This window comes from Salmo salar, chromosome ssa14 (genome assembly GCF_905237065.1).
Source record: "Salmo salar chromosome ssa14, Ssal_v3.1, whole genome shotgun sequence".
Taxonomy (NCBI): domain Eukaryota; kingdom Metazoa; phylum Chordata; class Actinopteri; order Salmoniformes; family Salmonidae; genus Salmo; species Salmo salar.
Genome location: NC_059455.1, coordinates 90177084 through 90190862, shown reverse-complemented (window position 1 = coordinate 90190862; position 13779 = coordinate 90177084). Strand labels below are relative to the sequence as shown.

The 13779-nt window shown below is 43.0% G+C and overlaps 1 protein-coding gene across 1 annotated transcript in view; it reads left to right on the top strand.

Annotated features, from left to right (window-relative positions):
- LOC106570565 (zinc finger protein 704) overlaps positions 1 to 13779 on the top strand; it is an 89832-nt gene that overhangs the window by 7293 nt on the left and 68760 nt on the right. Inside the window, exon 2 of the mRNA XM_045694933.1 lies at positions 9053 to 9288. Coding sequence (XP_045550889.1) covers positions 9053 to 9288 — 236 coding nt within the window. The remainder of the gene's footprint in view (positions 1 to 9052; positions 9289 to 13779) is intronic.

Genomic DNA, 13779 nt, shown 5'->3' with positions numbered 1-13779 from the left:
TGGAGGGGGGAGGGGATGGCTGGAGGGGGGAGGGGATGGCTGGAGAGGGGGAGGGGATGGCTGGAGAGGGGGAGGGGATGGCTGGAGGAGATGATGGAGGGAGGAGAGGAGGGAGGGAGGGAGGAGGGGATGGATGGAGGAGGGGAGGTGAGAGAATGCCACTTGTTGTTATGAGGGAAGGAGGAGGGGATGGATGGAGGAGGGGAGGTGGGAGAATGCCACTTGTTGTTGTGAGGGAAGGAGGGAGGGAGGGAGGGAGGAGTGGATGGATGGATGGAGGAGGGGAGGTGGGAGAATGCTAATTGTTCACTTGTTGTTGTGAGAGAAGGAGGAGGAAATTGATGGAGGGGAGGTGGGAGAATGCCACTTGTTGACTTGTTGTTGTGAGGGAAGAAGGTATGGTGTTGATGACCAAGTGCCATTATGGGTGGAGACAAAGACGTATGACGTTGTTGATTAATATCAGACCTTAACTGAAGCTGTCTTGCTGGAGTCACTGACTCTCTTTGTTCACCAGCAGTCTGCTCCTCATTGGTTGGTTTGCCACCGTTTGCCTGCATGTCACATGGGGACAAGTTTAGATTAGTTCATGATGGATGCTAATCAGATGCAAGAGAGAGTGAGGCTGGTTCGGTTGATGCGCGGCGTGTTGCTCTGCCAAAGCATTCACCAGGCAGTGTAGCCAAGGCAAGGCCTCCCCCTCCTTCCTTTTAGATATGGATCAACACAAGTAGGTTTTGTTTAGAGCGCTGCCAGAGGAGGGCTGTGGTGGTCTATAGAGATGGACTTATCAGTGTCCTGACTGACTGCTGTGTTTGTGTTGGTGGTCTATAGAGATGGACTTATCAGTGTCCTGACTGACTGCTGTGTTTGTGTTGGTGGTCTATAGAGATGGACTTATCAGTGTCCTGACTGACTGCTGTGTTTGTGTTGGTGGTCTATAGAGATGGACTTATCAGTGTCCTGACTGACTGCTGTGTTTGTGTTGGTGGTCTATAGAGATGGACTTATCAGTGTCCTGACTGACTGCTGTGTTTGGGTGTTGTAAGCCGCAGTGATGTGATGGTTCAGAGAATGAGATCAACATGGTACAGCACCAGACACACTGAGTGTTTTAAACCAATGAATTACTGCGTAGTTACTGTGGTCCTGATCGTTTCCCCTGATCCGTGTTGAGTTTAGGCTACGGCGGTTCAGCTGTAGTAACATAGCATGTTCATTATACTGTAATAATATTGAATGCTCTGGCTTGCTATGTAAGCAAGTATTTTTTTTGTCTTTACCTTGGAGCAAAGTCCTCCATTAGGTGAATTGTTGACTGTATGTATGTACACACAGCCTGTCCCTAACCTTATCCATGTAAATCTACTGTATTCTACAAATATAACTTTTTCCAGGATTTAAGTCCTCCAATAGCACTGTAGACCTATGGGCTATTTGATGAAAGTTTCATCTGAATACATTTGATAACATATCTCTGTGTGAACAATACAGCACATGAGTTGAATACATTCCATTAGGATGAAACCAAGGATACCATAACTCCTGAGCTATTGACAATTTATGATGCATAAAATCATCTTTACCTTTGGCCTACTAAAGGTGTGTGTGTGTGTGTGTGTGTGTGTGTGTGTGTGTGTGTGTGTGTGTGTTTGTGTGTGTTAAATAACTTACATTATTCATCTGCTGAAGTTAAGAGCTGCAAGACACAATAACCCCACACAAAACTCCTATGACACATGCAACTAAACTCACACTTTATGGTCGATTTGGCTCATTCTGCAATTTCCTGCTGTGCATGAAATATGATCATTCATATAGCTGTGAAAGGAAGCAATAGAGATTGTTTTGGTTGTAGTCAAATAACTGGTCAGGGTAACCGTTCATCTTTCTCTTAGTACAGATAACTTAACTTGTTGTTTGACTCAAGTCCTGTTGATTCACTGATAGGCCTACGCATCCTTTGCCGATTCAAATGTTTAAGATATGACTGCATCAGTCCCCGGACCTCAAACCCATCCAAATGTAGCATGCTTTGTCAGAGAATCGATTTAAACGTTACAAATCCCAGATTCACTGAAATGATTTGCTCATATTACTTTCTTTCTACCTTCTGAAAATACATCTCATCTTTTGTGACAACTGGCCCACCCTCCTCTTCAGTGATGAACTGCATGTAACTGTGTTGACACTCATTGATCTACAAGTCATTTAGTTTATTGTTATCAATGCGCTGTTGAAAATGGGGTTTTACTGGAATGAAAGGAAGCTACCTTTCATTCCACCTGGCTATAGGCTACCCGCTGAACGAGGCTTACAATGGATTTTATTTCCATTCTTCAGGTTCACCATCAGCAATAGTTGTTGTAGTTTTGTTTGAAACAATCAGTGTATATGGTCATTTTTAGATGTACAGAGCCGGACTACCACATTTGAGGCCCTGGGGCACCGATCTCCAATGTGCAGTTTTATAATGCTATTCTACACATTTTGTTATGAGGCTGAGATGTTGCAGTTTTAAAGATCATTTTCTTCTTTCTACACATTTTGTCACGAGGCTGAGAGAATTTCATAATAATGAATGGTAATTTCATAACGAGGACAGCAATCACTTTGCGAGGCATATGGTCAAAGCAGGAGGAGAAAAGAAGCTCACTAAACTTCCAAAACGGTCAAAACCATTCGATTTTGAGATGGGGGAGTGAAATCCAGAGTTTTGCTATGTATTCATTGGCTATGTCATAGCTCATTTGTAAATGCTAAATATTGCTACATTACTAGTGCAAACAATTAATCTGAAAAAAAGTTAATTAGTGGGTCAGGTGATTTTGAAAACCAAGGTGCGGTGACAAGAAAACAAGCTACATTGCCCCCCTAATTTGATAGTGGTACAGGGGTGGTAGATGCCTAGTCTCCCTTGTGGCTCAGATCAGGTGCCGACATTAGTATACACACCATAGACAGACATTATTTATACACACACACACGGGCTGCAGCAGAATTGAATTTAAATGGAAAATGAATGTGTTTATGCAGCATATGTCAGTACATCAAATTGTATCGCATTGAAAGGAACCTCATCGATTCGTGCTCTAATCAAGCAGAATCGCACCGAATCGTTTCAAACTAAACGTATGGTTCCTGTATCGTATCAGAGCCCTTGTATCTAGATATGTATCCAGTCCTCTTGTATCTAGATATGTATCCAGTACTCTTGTATCTAGATATGTATCCAGTCCTCTTGTATCTAGATATGTATCCAGTCCTCTTGTATCTAGATATGTATCCAGTCCTCTTGTATCTAGATATGTATCCAGTCCTCTTGTATCTAGATATGTATCCAGTCCTCTTGTATCTAGGTATGTGTCCAGTACTCTTGTATCTAGATATGTATCCAGTACTCTTGTATCTAGATATGTGTCCAGTCCTCTTGTATCTAGATATGTATCCAGTCCTCTTGTATCTAGATATGTATCCAGTCCTCTTGTATCTAGATATGTGTCCAGTCCTCTTGTATCTAGATATGTATCCAGTCCTCTTGTATCTAGATATGTATCCAGTCCTCTTGTATCTAGATATGTATCCAGTCCTCTTGTATCTAGATATGTATCCAGTCCTCTTGTATCTAGATATGTATCCAGTCCTCTTGTATCTAGATATGTATCCAGTCCTCTTGTATCTAGATATGTATCCAGTCCTCTTGTATCTAGATATGTATCCAGTCCTCTTGTATCTAGATATGTATCCAGTCCTCTTGTATCTAGATATGTATCCAGTCCTCTTGTATCTAGATATGTATCCAGTCCTCTTGTATCTAGATATGTATCCAGTCCTCTTGTATCTAGATATGTGTCCAGTCCTCTTGTATCTAGATATGTATCCAGTCCTCTTGTATCTAGATATGTATCCAGTCCTCTTGTATCTAGATATGTGTCCAGTCCTCTTGTATCTAGATATGTGTCCAGTCCTCTTGTATCTAGATATGTGTCCAGTCCTCTTGTATCTAGATATGTATCCAGTCCTCTTGTATCTAGATATGTGTCCAGTCCTCTTGTATCTAGATATGTATCCAGTCCTCTTGTATCTAGATATGTATCCAGACCTCTTGTATCTAGATATGTATCCAGTCCTCTTGTATCTAGATATGTATCCAGTCCTCTTGTATCTAGATATGTATTCAGTCCTCTTGTATCTAGATATGTATCCAGTCCTCTTGTATCTAGATATGTATCCAGTCCTCATGTATCTAGATATGTGTCCAGTCCTCTTGTATCTAGATATGTATCCAGTCCTCTTGTATCTAGATATGTGTCCAGTCCTCTTGTATCTAGATATGTATCCAGTCTTCTTGTATCCAGTCCTCTTGTATCTAGATATGTATCCACTTCTCTTGTATCCATCCTCTTGAAAGGGACAGATGCACATCCCTAATATTTGACATCCTGAATCTAAGTAAATTTGAAACCTGTTCAAAGTTGTGTGTGTGTGTGCTTTCGATTGACTGGGTGTTGCCTGTCGTTTTCTACAGTTGAGAGATAATCGTGTTACAGTGTGTTTTGGAAATAATGATCTCGATCCCACTGTAAGGCTGTATGGGCGTATTGTCCTTCAACCCTCTGCTGGTGCACTTAGACATGTGGACCTCACCCTCTCCTCTTTGCCTCTCCTCTTGGCCTCTCCTCCTGGCCTCTCCTCCTGGCCTCTCCTCTTGGCCTCTCCTCTTGGCCTCTCCTCCTGGCCTTTCCTCCTGGCCTTTCCTCTTGGCCTCTCCTCCTGGCCTCTCCTCTTGGCCTCTCCTCTTGGCCTCTCCTCTTGGCCTCTCTTCTTGGCCTCTCTTCCTGGCCTCTCTTCTTGGCCTCTCCTTAAACCCTCTGCATGGTGTGTGTGTGTGTGTGTGTGTGTGTGTGTGTTGATGTCTTTACTAACAGCCGCACAAAGGCAAGTGTGTGTGTGTGTGTGTGTGTGTGTGTGTGTGTGTGTGTGTGTGTGTGTGTGTGTGTGTGTGTGTGTGTGTGTATACACACTATTGCTGTGCCCAGCTGAGTTGTTTAGTAGCAAGTGGATGTGCTGCATTGTGCTTTGCCTCACATTATTGTTACTGCGGGTAGTTGTTTCCAGAATGTCAAGGGAGATGCTTTCTTATGCAAAGAAAATGACCTGTCGTCACCACTGGAGCAGCCACCTTCAGACAAATGAAGCGGACTGGCTAGGAAAAACTCCCTAAAAAGGCAGGAACCTAGGAAGAAACCTAGAGAGGAACCAGGCTCTGAGGGGTGGCCAGACCTCTTCTGGCTGTGCCGGGTGGAGTTTATAACAGAACATAGCCAAGATGTTCAAATGTTCATTGATGACCAGCATGGTCAAATAATAATAATCACAGTGGTTGTAGAGGGTGCAACAGGTCAGCACCTCAGGAGTAAATGTCAGTTGGCTTTTCACAGCCGATCATTCAGGGTTAGAGACAGCAGGTGCAGTAGAGAGAGAGAGTCGAAAACAGCAGGTCCGGGACAAGGTAGCACGTCCGGCGAACAGGTCAGGGTTCCATAGCCGCAGGCAGAACAGTTGAAGCTGCAGCAGCAGTAGGTGGACTGGGGACAACAAGGAGTCATCAGGCCAGGTAGTCCCGAGGCATGGTCCTAGGGCTCAGGTCTTCCGAGGGAAGAGAGAGAAGGTTAGAGGGAGCATACTTAAATTCACACAGGACACCGGATAAGACAGGATAAATACTCCAGATATAACAGACTGATCCTAGTCCCCCGACACATAAACTATTGCAGCATAGACACTGGCCCCGTTCGATAATACCCCCGGACAGGGCCAACCAGGCAGGATATAACCTCACCCACTTTTCCAAAGCACAGCCCCCACACCACCAGAGGGATATCTTCAGAACGCCAACTTACTACCCTGAGACAAGGCCGGGTATAGCCCACAAAGATCTCCCCCACGGCACGAACCTGAGGGGGCGCCAACCCTGACAGGAAGATCACATCAGTGACTCAACCCACTCAAGTGACGCACCCCTCTTAGGGACAGCATGGAAGAGCACCAGTAAGCCAGTGACTCAGCCCCTGTAATAGGGTAAGGACAGAAAATCCCAGTGGAGAGAGGGGAACTGGCCAGGCAGAGACAGTTAGGGCGGTTTGTCACTCCAGTGCCTTTCCGTTCACCTTCACACTCCTGGGCCAGACTACACTCAATCATAGGACGTACTGAAGAGATGAGTCTTCAATAAAGACTTAAAGGTTGAGACCGAGTCTGTGTCTCTCACATGGATAGGTAGACCATTCCATAAAAATGTATCTCTATAGGAGAAAGCCCTGCCTCCAGCTGTTTGTTTAGACATTCTAGGGACAATTAGGAGGCCTGCGTCTTGTGATCGTAGCGTACGTGTAGGTATGTACGGCAGGACCAAATCAGAGAGATAGGTAGGAGCAAGCCATTGTAATGCTTGTAGGTTAGCAGTAAAACCTTGAAATCAGCCCTAGCCTGAACAGGAAGCCAAAAAGTTTGGACAGAAAGTTTCTGATTTTTGCAATGTTACGTAGATGGATAAAAGCTGTCCTTGAAACAGTCTTGATCTGTTCGTCAAAAGAGAGATCAGGGTCCAGAGTAACGCTGAGGTCCTTCAGTTTTATTTGAGACGACTGTAGAACCATCAAAATTAATTGTCAGATCCGACAGAAGATCTTTTTGTTTTTTGGGACCTAGAACTAGCATCTCTGTTTTGTCCGAGTTTAAAAGTAAAACATTTTCCGCCATCCACTTCCTTATATCTGAAACACATGCTTCCAGGGATGGCAATTTTGGGGCTTCACAATGTTTCATCGAAATGTACAGCTGTGTATCGTCCGCAAAGCAGTGAAAGTTAACATTATGTTTCCGAATGACATCACCAAGAGGTAAAATATATAGTGAAAACAATAGTGGTCCAAAAACGGAACCTTGAGGAACACCAAAACTTACAGTTGATTTGTCAGAAGACAAACCATCCACAGAGACAAACTGATATCTTTCCGACAGATAAGATCTAAACCAGGCCAGAACTTGTCCGTGTAGACCGATTTCGGTTTCCAATCTCTCCAAAAGAATGTGGTGATCGATGGTAACAAAAGCAGCACAAAGGTCTAGGAGCAGGAGGACAGATGCAGAGCCTTGGTCTGACGCCATTTAAAGGTAATTTACCACCTTCACGAGTGCAGTCTCAGTGCTATGATGGGGTCTAAAACTAGACTGAAGTGTTTCGTATACAAACAGTTTCGTATACATTGTTTGTCTTCAGGAAGGCAGTGAGTTGCTGTGCAACAATTTTTTCTAAATCTTTTGAGAGGAATGGAAGATTCGATATAGGCCGATTTTTAGTTTTTTTATATTTTCTGGGTCAAGGTTTGGCTTTTTCAAGAGTGCCACTGCCACTTTCAGTGAGTTTGGTACACATCCGGTGGATAGGGAGACATTTATTATGTTCAACAAAGGATGGCCAAGCACAGGAAGCAGCTCTTTCAGTATTTTAGTTGGAATAGGGTCCAGTATGCAGCTTGAAGGTTTAGAGGCCATGACTATTTTCATCAATATGTCAAGAGATATAGTATTAAAAAACTAGAGTGTCTATTTTGATCATAGGTCCTGGCAGTGTTGTGCAGACTCAGGACAACTGAGCTGTGGAGAAATACGCAGGTTTATGGAGGAGTCATGATCTTTTCGTCAAATAAGTTAGTGGATTTATCACTGCCGAAGTGAAAGCCATCCTCTTGGGGAATGCTGCTTTTTAGTTAGCTTTGCGACAGTATCTAAAATACATTTTGTATTGTTCTTATTCTCCTCAATTAAGTTGGAAAAATAGGATGATCGAGCAGCAGTGAGGGCTCTTCGATACTGCACGGTACTGTCTTTCCATGCTAATTGGAAGACTTCCAGTTTGGTGTTGCGACATTTCCGTTCCAATTTTCTGGAAGCTTGCTTCATGGCTCTGTATTTTCTGTATACCAGGGAGCTAGTTTATAATGACAAATGTATTTTTGTTTTTAGTGGTGCGACTACATCTAGGGTATTACGCAAGGTTAAATTGAGTTCCTCAGTTAGGTGGTTAACCAATTTTTGTACTCTAACGTCCTTGGGTAGGTGGAGGGAGTCTGGAAGGGCATCTGGGAATCTTTGGGTTGTCCGAGAATTTATAGCACGGCTTTTTATGATCCTTGGTTGGGGTCTGAGCAGATTATTTGTTGTGATTGCAAACGTAATAAAATGGTGGTCCGATAGTCCAGGATTATGAGGAAAAACGTTAAGATCCACAATATTTATTCCACGCGACAAAACTAGGTCCAGAGTATGACTGTGGCAGTGAGTAGGTCATGAGACATGTTGGACAAGTCCCACTGAGTTGATGATGGCTCCGAAAGTCTTTTGGAGAGGGTCTGTGGACTTTTCCATGTGAATATTAAAGTCACCAAAAATTGTAATATCTTCCATGACTACAAGGTCCGATAGGAAGTCAGGGAACTCAGTGAGGAACACTGTATACGGCACAGGAGGCCTGTAAACAGTAGCTATAAAAGTGATTGAGTAGGCTGCATAGATTTCATGACTAGAAGCTCGAAAGATGAAAATGCAGTAATTTTTTTATATATAAATTGAAATTTGCTAGCGTATGTGCTTGCAACACCTCTGCTTTTGCGGGATTTGCCGGGGATGTCTGTGGAAGCACAAAAAATAAATCCCACATTTTAAAAGTGAAACACTCATTAATGTACATCCTGTTGTTGTCAGCTCAACACTAGCAACACTACAAAACTGTCTGGAAGTGTGAGTATTAGCTAGAACGAGTGTGTATACACTGCATTGTGGGTAATGCTGTACCAAATGGCACATAGGATACTATATGCCTATCCAATGAAAAGCAGGGACTGGGTGGTTAAAATGTGGTTAAAATGTCAGGTGATCTTTACAATACACATCACCTTACATTTTTAGCCTCCCAGAGTCCCAGTCTTTACTAGTTAGCCTGCTGTACATGTCTCTGAGGTAACCCAGTCATACCGTTATCCCTCTGCAGCAGAGCTCCTGGAACGGCCGAGGGAACGGGGCTCCTCTGCAGAGCCAGACCATGGAGGCCCAGAAGGGGGAGGCCAACTCCCTGAGCCCAGAGGCGTTGAAGGGGGAGCGGGGAGCAGACGGAAGGAGGACGGTGCGCCCCCTTGAGGGTCCAGAGAGGGACCACACCCGCTCTGTTTCCCTGCTGGAGCAGAAACGCAAGGTGGTGTCATCCAGCATTGATGTGCCCCACGTCAGGTAAGACAAACTGTGTGTGTGGTGGGTGGATGGATGCATTGATAGAGTGTGTGTGTGTGTGTGTGTGTGTGTGTGTGTGTGTGTGTGTGTGTGTGTGTGTGTGTGTGTATCTTCCATTCCTGTCACTGTCCCTTACTGGATGACCCTCAGAACACAGGGACCCTCAGAACACATCCACGCTCATGAAGTAGCATAACCACGACTGCTAAATAGCTAGCCATTTCACATTGTGTGTGTGTGTGTGTGTGTGTGTGTGTGTGTGTGTGTGCCATGCGTGTCTCGTTGGGCTAAACTTCTTTCTACCAGTAGTCAGGGAGTATTGTAGGATCGGTGTTTGATTGCAGTCATTACCCAGGGATCTTTGGTTTGAGGTCATTACCCAGGGATCTTTGCTTTGAGGTCATTACCCAGGGATCTTTGGTTTGAGGTCATTACCCAGGGATCTTTGCTTTGAGGTCATTACCCAGGGATCTTTGCTTTGAGGTCATTACCCAGGGATCTTTGCTTTGAGGTCATTACCCAGGGATCTTTGCTTTGAGGTCATTACCCAGGGATCTTTGCTTTGAGGTCATTACCCAGGGATCTTTGCTTTGAGGTCATTACCCAGGGATCTTTGCTTTGAGGTCATTACCCAGGGATCTTTGCTTTGAGGTCATTACCCAGGGATCTGTGGTTTGAGGTCATTACCCAGGGATCTTTGCTTTGAGGTCATTACCCAGGGATCTTTGCTTTGAGGTCATTACCCAGGGATCTTTGCTTTGAGGTCATTACCCAGGGATCTTTGCTTTGAGGTCATTACCCAGGGATCTTTGCTTTGAGGTCATTACCCAGGGATCTTTGCTTTGAGGTCATTACCCAGGGATCTTTGCTTTGAGGTCATTACCCAGGGATCTTTGCTTTGAGGTCATTACCCAGGGATCTGTGGTTTGAGGTCATTACCCAGGGATCTTTGCTTTGAGGTCATTACCCAGGGATCTTTGCTTTGAGGTCATTACCCAGGGATCTTTGCTTTGAGGTCATTACCCAGGGATCTTTGCTTTGAGGTCATTACCCAGGAATCTGTTAAACTATACAATACGTCACCGTTTAAAGTGCTTTTACAGGAATCTGATTTGGCTGGGCTGCATATGGCTTTAATGTATACAATCATGTAGGCCTTACACTGCAGTGATTCAATAAATATACTGTACATCAAATAGATTCATAATGGAATGCAGCAGTAAAGCTATTTAATAATGTTATCCTCATCTTCAGCCCAAGGATTGTAGCTGTATAGATGATCAGTATTGTAAATTGCCATGTTTGTACCACATTGATTTCTCAAGCGGTTTATTGAATCCATATGCTTTATGTTGGCAAGACTGTATCTGTAGGTCATATGATCACTAGCCCATCCCGTCTAGATGTAGATTATAAAGACATTGAGTCCTGAGTGGTGACTTACCAACTATGGATATGTGCAAAATAAGCATTACATTCTGCTTAAGAACACTAATCATCGTACCCCCTCCCCCGTTGGGAGAACGAGGTCATCACGGTCCTTCAGGTGGTGGTGGTGGTGGTGGTGGGGAGGTGGTGGTGGTGGTGGGGTGGTGGTGGTGGTGTGGTGGTGGTGGTGTGGTGGTGGTGGTGTGGTGGTGGTGGTGGTGGTGATGGGGAGGTGGTGGTGGTGGTGGTGGTGGTGGTGGTGGTGGTGGTGGGGAGGTGGTGGTGGTGGTGGGGAGGTGGTGGTGGTGGTGGTGGTGGTGGTGGTGGTGGTGGTGGTGGTGGTGGTGGTGGTGGTGGTGGGGAGGTGAAAGATCATCAGATTGTTTATGCTCATTGTTTGAAAGAAATGGAAGTGTTTATTGCACAAGTGAGCCCATAGGTTAATCAGCAAGCGTGGTGGAATTGCCACTACCCAATAAATACCTGCTCTGCTAATGAGGTAACATTATAATGACTACCCTATAAATACCTGCTATACAGACGAGGTAACATTATGACACTACCCAATAAATACCTGCTCTGCTAATGAGGTAACATTATAATGACTACCCTATAAATACCTGCTATACTGACGAGGTAACATTATGACACTACCCAATAAATACCTGCTCTGCTAATGAGGTAACATTATAATGACTACCCTATAAATACCTGCTATACTGACGAGGTAACATTATGACACTACCCTATAAATACCTGCTATGGTGATGAGGTAACATTATAATGACTACCCTATAAATACCTGCTATGGTGATGAGGTAACATTATAATGACTACCCTATAAATACCTGCTATACTGACGAGGTAACATTATGACACTACCCAATAAATACCTGCTCTGCTAATGAGGTAACATTATAATGACTACCCTATAAATACCTGCTATACTGACGAGGTAACATTATGACACTACCCTATAAATACCTGCTCTGCTAATGAGGTAACATTATAATGACTACCCTATAAATACCTGCTATACTGACGAGGTAACATTATGACACTACCCTATAAATACCTGCTATGCTGATGAGGTAACATTATGACACTACCCTATAAATACCTGCTATGCTAATGAGGTAACATTATGACACTACCCAATAAATACCTGCTCTGCTAATGAGGTAACATTATAATGACTACCCTATAAATACCTGCTATACTGACGAGGTAACATTATGACACTACCCTATAAATACCTGCTATGCTGATGAGGTAACATTATAATGACTACCCTATAAATACCTGCTATACTGACGAGGTAACATTATGACACTACCCAATAAATACCTGCTCTGCTAATGAGGTAACATTATAATGACTACCCTATAAATACCTGCTATACTGACGAGGTAACATTATGACACTACCCAATAAATACCTGCTCTGCTAATGAGGTAATATTATAATGACTACCCTATAAATACCTGCTATACTGACGAGGTAACATTATGACACTACCCTATAAATACCTGCTATGCTGATGAGGTAACATTATGACACTACCCTATAAATACCTGCTATGCTGATGAGGTAACATTATGACACTACCCTATAAATACCTGCTATGGTGATGAGGTAACATTATGACACTACCCTATAAATACCTGCTATGGTGATGAGGTAACATTATAATGACTACCCTATAAATACCTGCTATGCTAATGAGGTAACATTATGACACTACCCTATAAATACCTGCTATGGTGATGAGGTAACATTATGGCACTACCCTATAAATACCTGCTATGCTAATGAGGTAACATTATGACACTACCCAATAAATACCTGCTATGCTAATGAGGTAACATTATGACACTACCCTATAAATACCTGCTATGCTGATGAGGTAACATTATAATGACTACCCTATAAATACCTGCTATGCTAATGAGGTAACATTATGACACTACCCTATAAATACCTGCTATGGTGATGAGGTAACATTATGGCACTACCCTATAAATACCTGCTATACTGATGAGGTAACATTATGACACTACCCTATAAATACCTGCTATGCTAATGAGGTAACATTATGACACTACCCTATAAATACCTGCTATGCTGATGAGGTAACATTATGACACTACCCTATAAATACCTGCTATGCTGATGAGGTAACATTATGACACTACCCTATAAATACCTGCTATGCTGATGAGGTAACATTATGACACTACCCTATAAATACCTGCTATGCTGATGAGGTAACATTATGACACTACCCTATAAATACCTGCTATGGTGATGAGGTAACATTATGACACTACCCTATAAATACCTGCTATGGTGATGAGGTAACATTATAATGACTACCCTATAAATACCTGCTATGCTAATGAGGTAACATTATGACACTACCCTATAAATACCTGCTATGGTGATGAGGTAACATTATGGCACTACCCTATAAATACCTGCTATGGTGATGAGGTAACATTATGGCACTACCCTATAAATACCTGCTATGCTGATGAGGTAACATTATAATGACTACCCTATAAATACCTGCTATGCTGATGAGGTAAGATAGGAAGCGATGTGAGTTATAGTGGGTTTACTAAAATGAATTAAAAGTGACGAGCCATTCAGACCAGCCGTCCTGAGTTTAACGTCGGTAACAACATTATAGTGTTATTGTCAGTGTGTGGTCAGCATAAACTGCTTTTTCTCAGCTCCCACTGCTACTCCAGAGCAATTCAACGTTATAAGTGTGTTTTCATGATGGTTAAAATGCGATCTAATAAAGGAAAGACACACTTTGACCATTAAATGTAAAACACTCATCTACTATAAAATATCCCAGTGTTATCGAGCTAGGCCTATACGCTAGGCATTATTTCTCCTTTAGACGGGAGATGGCTGACATCCATTTAGTGCTCTTTGTAAAACTACAATACACACACACACACACACACACACACACAACTTTATTTCATTATTTGTTAATTGATGGATTATTGATTTGGCTTTCACATTACTTGTCTCTTTTAAACGATTAAA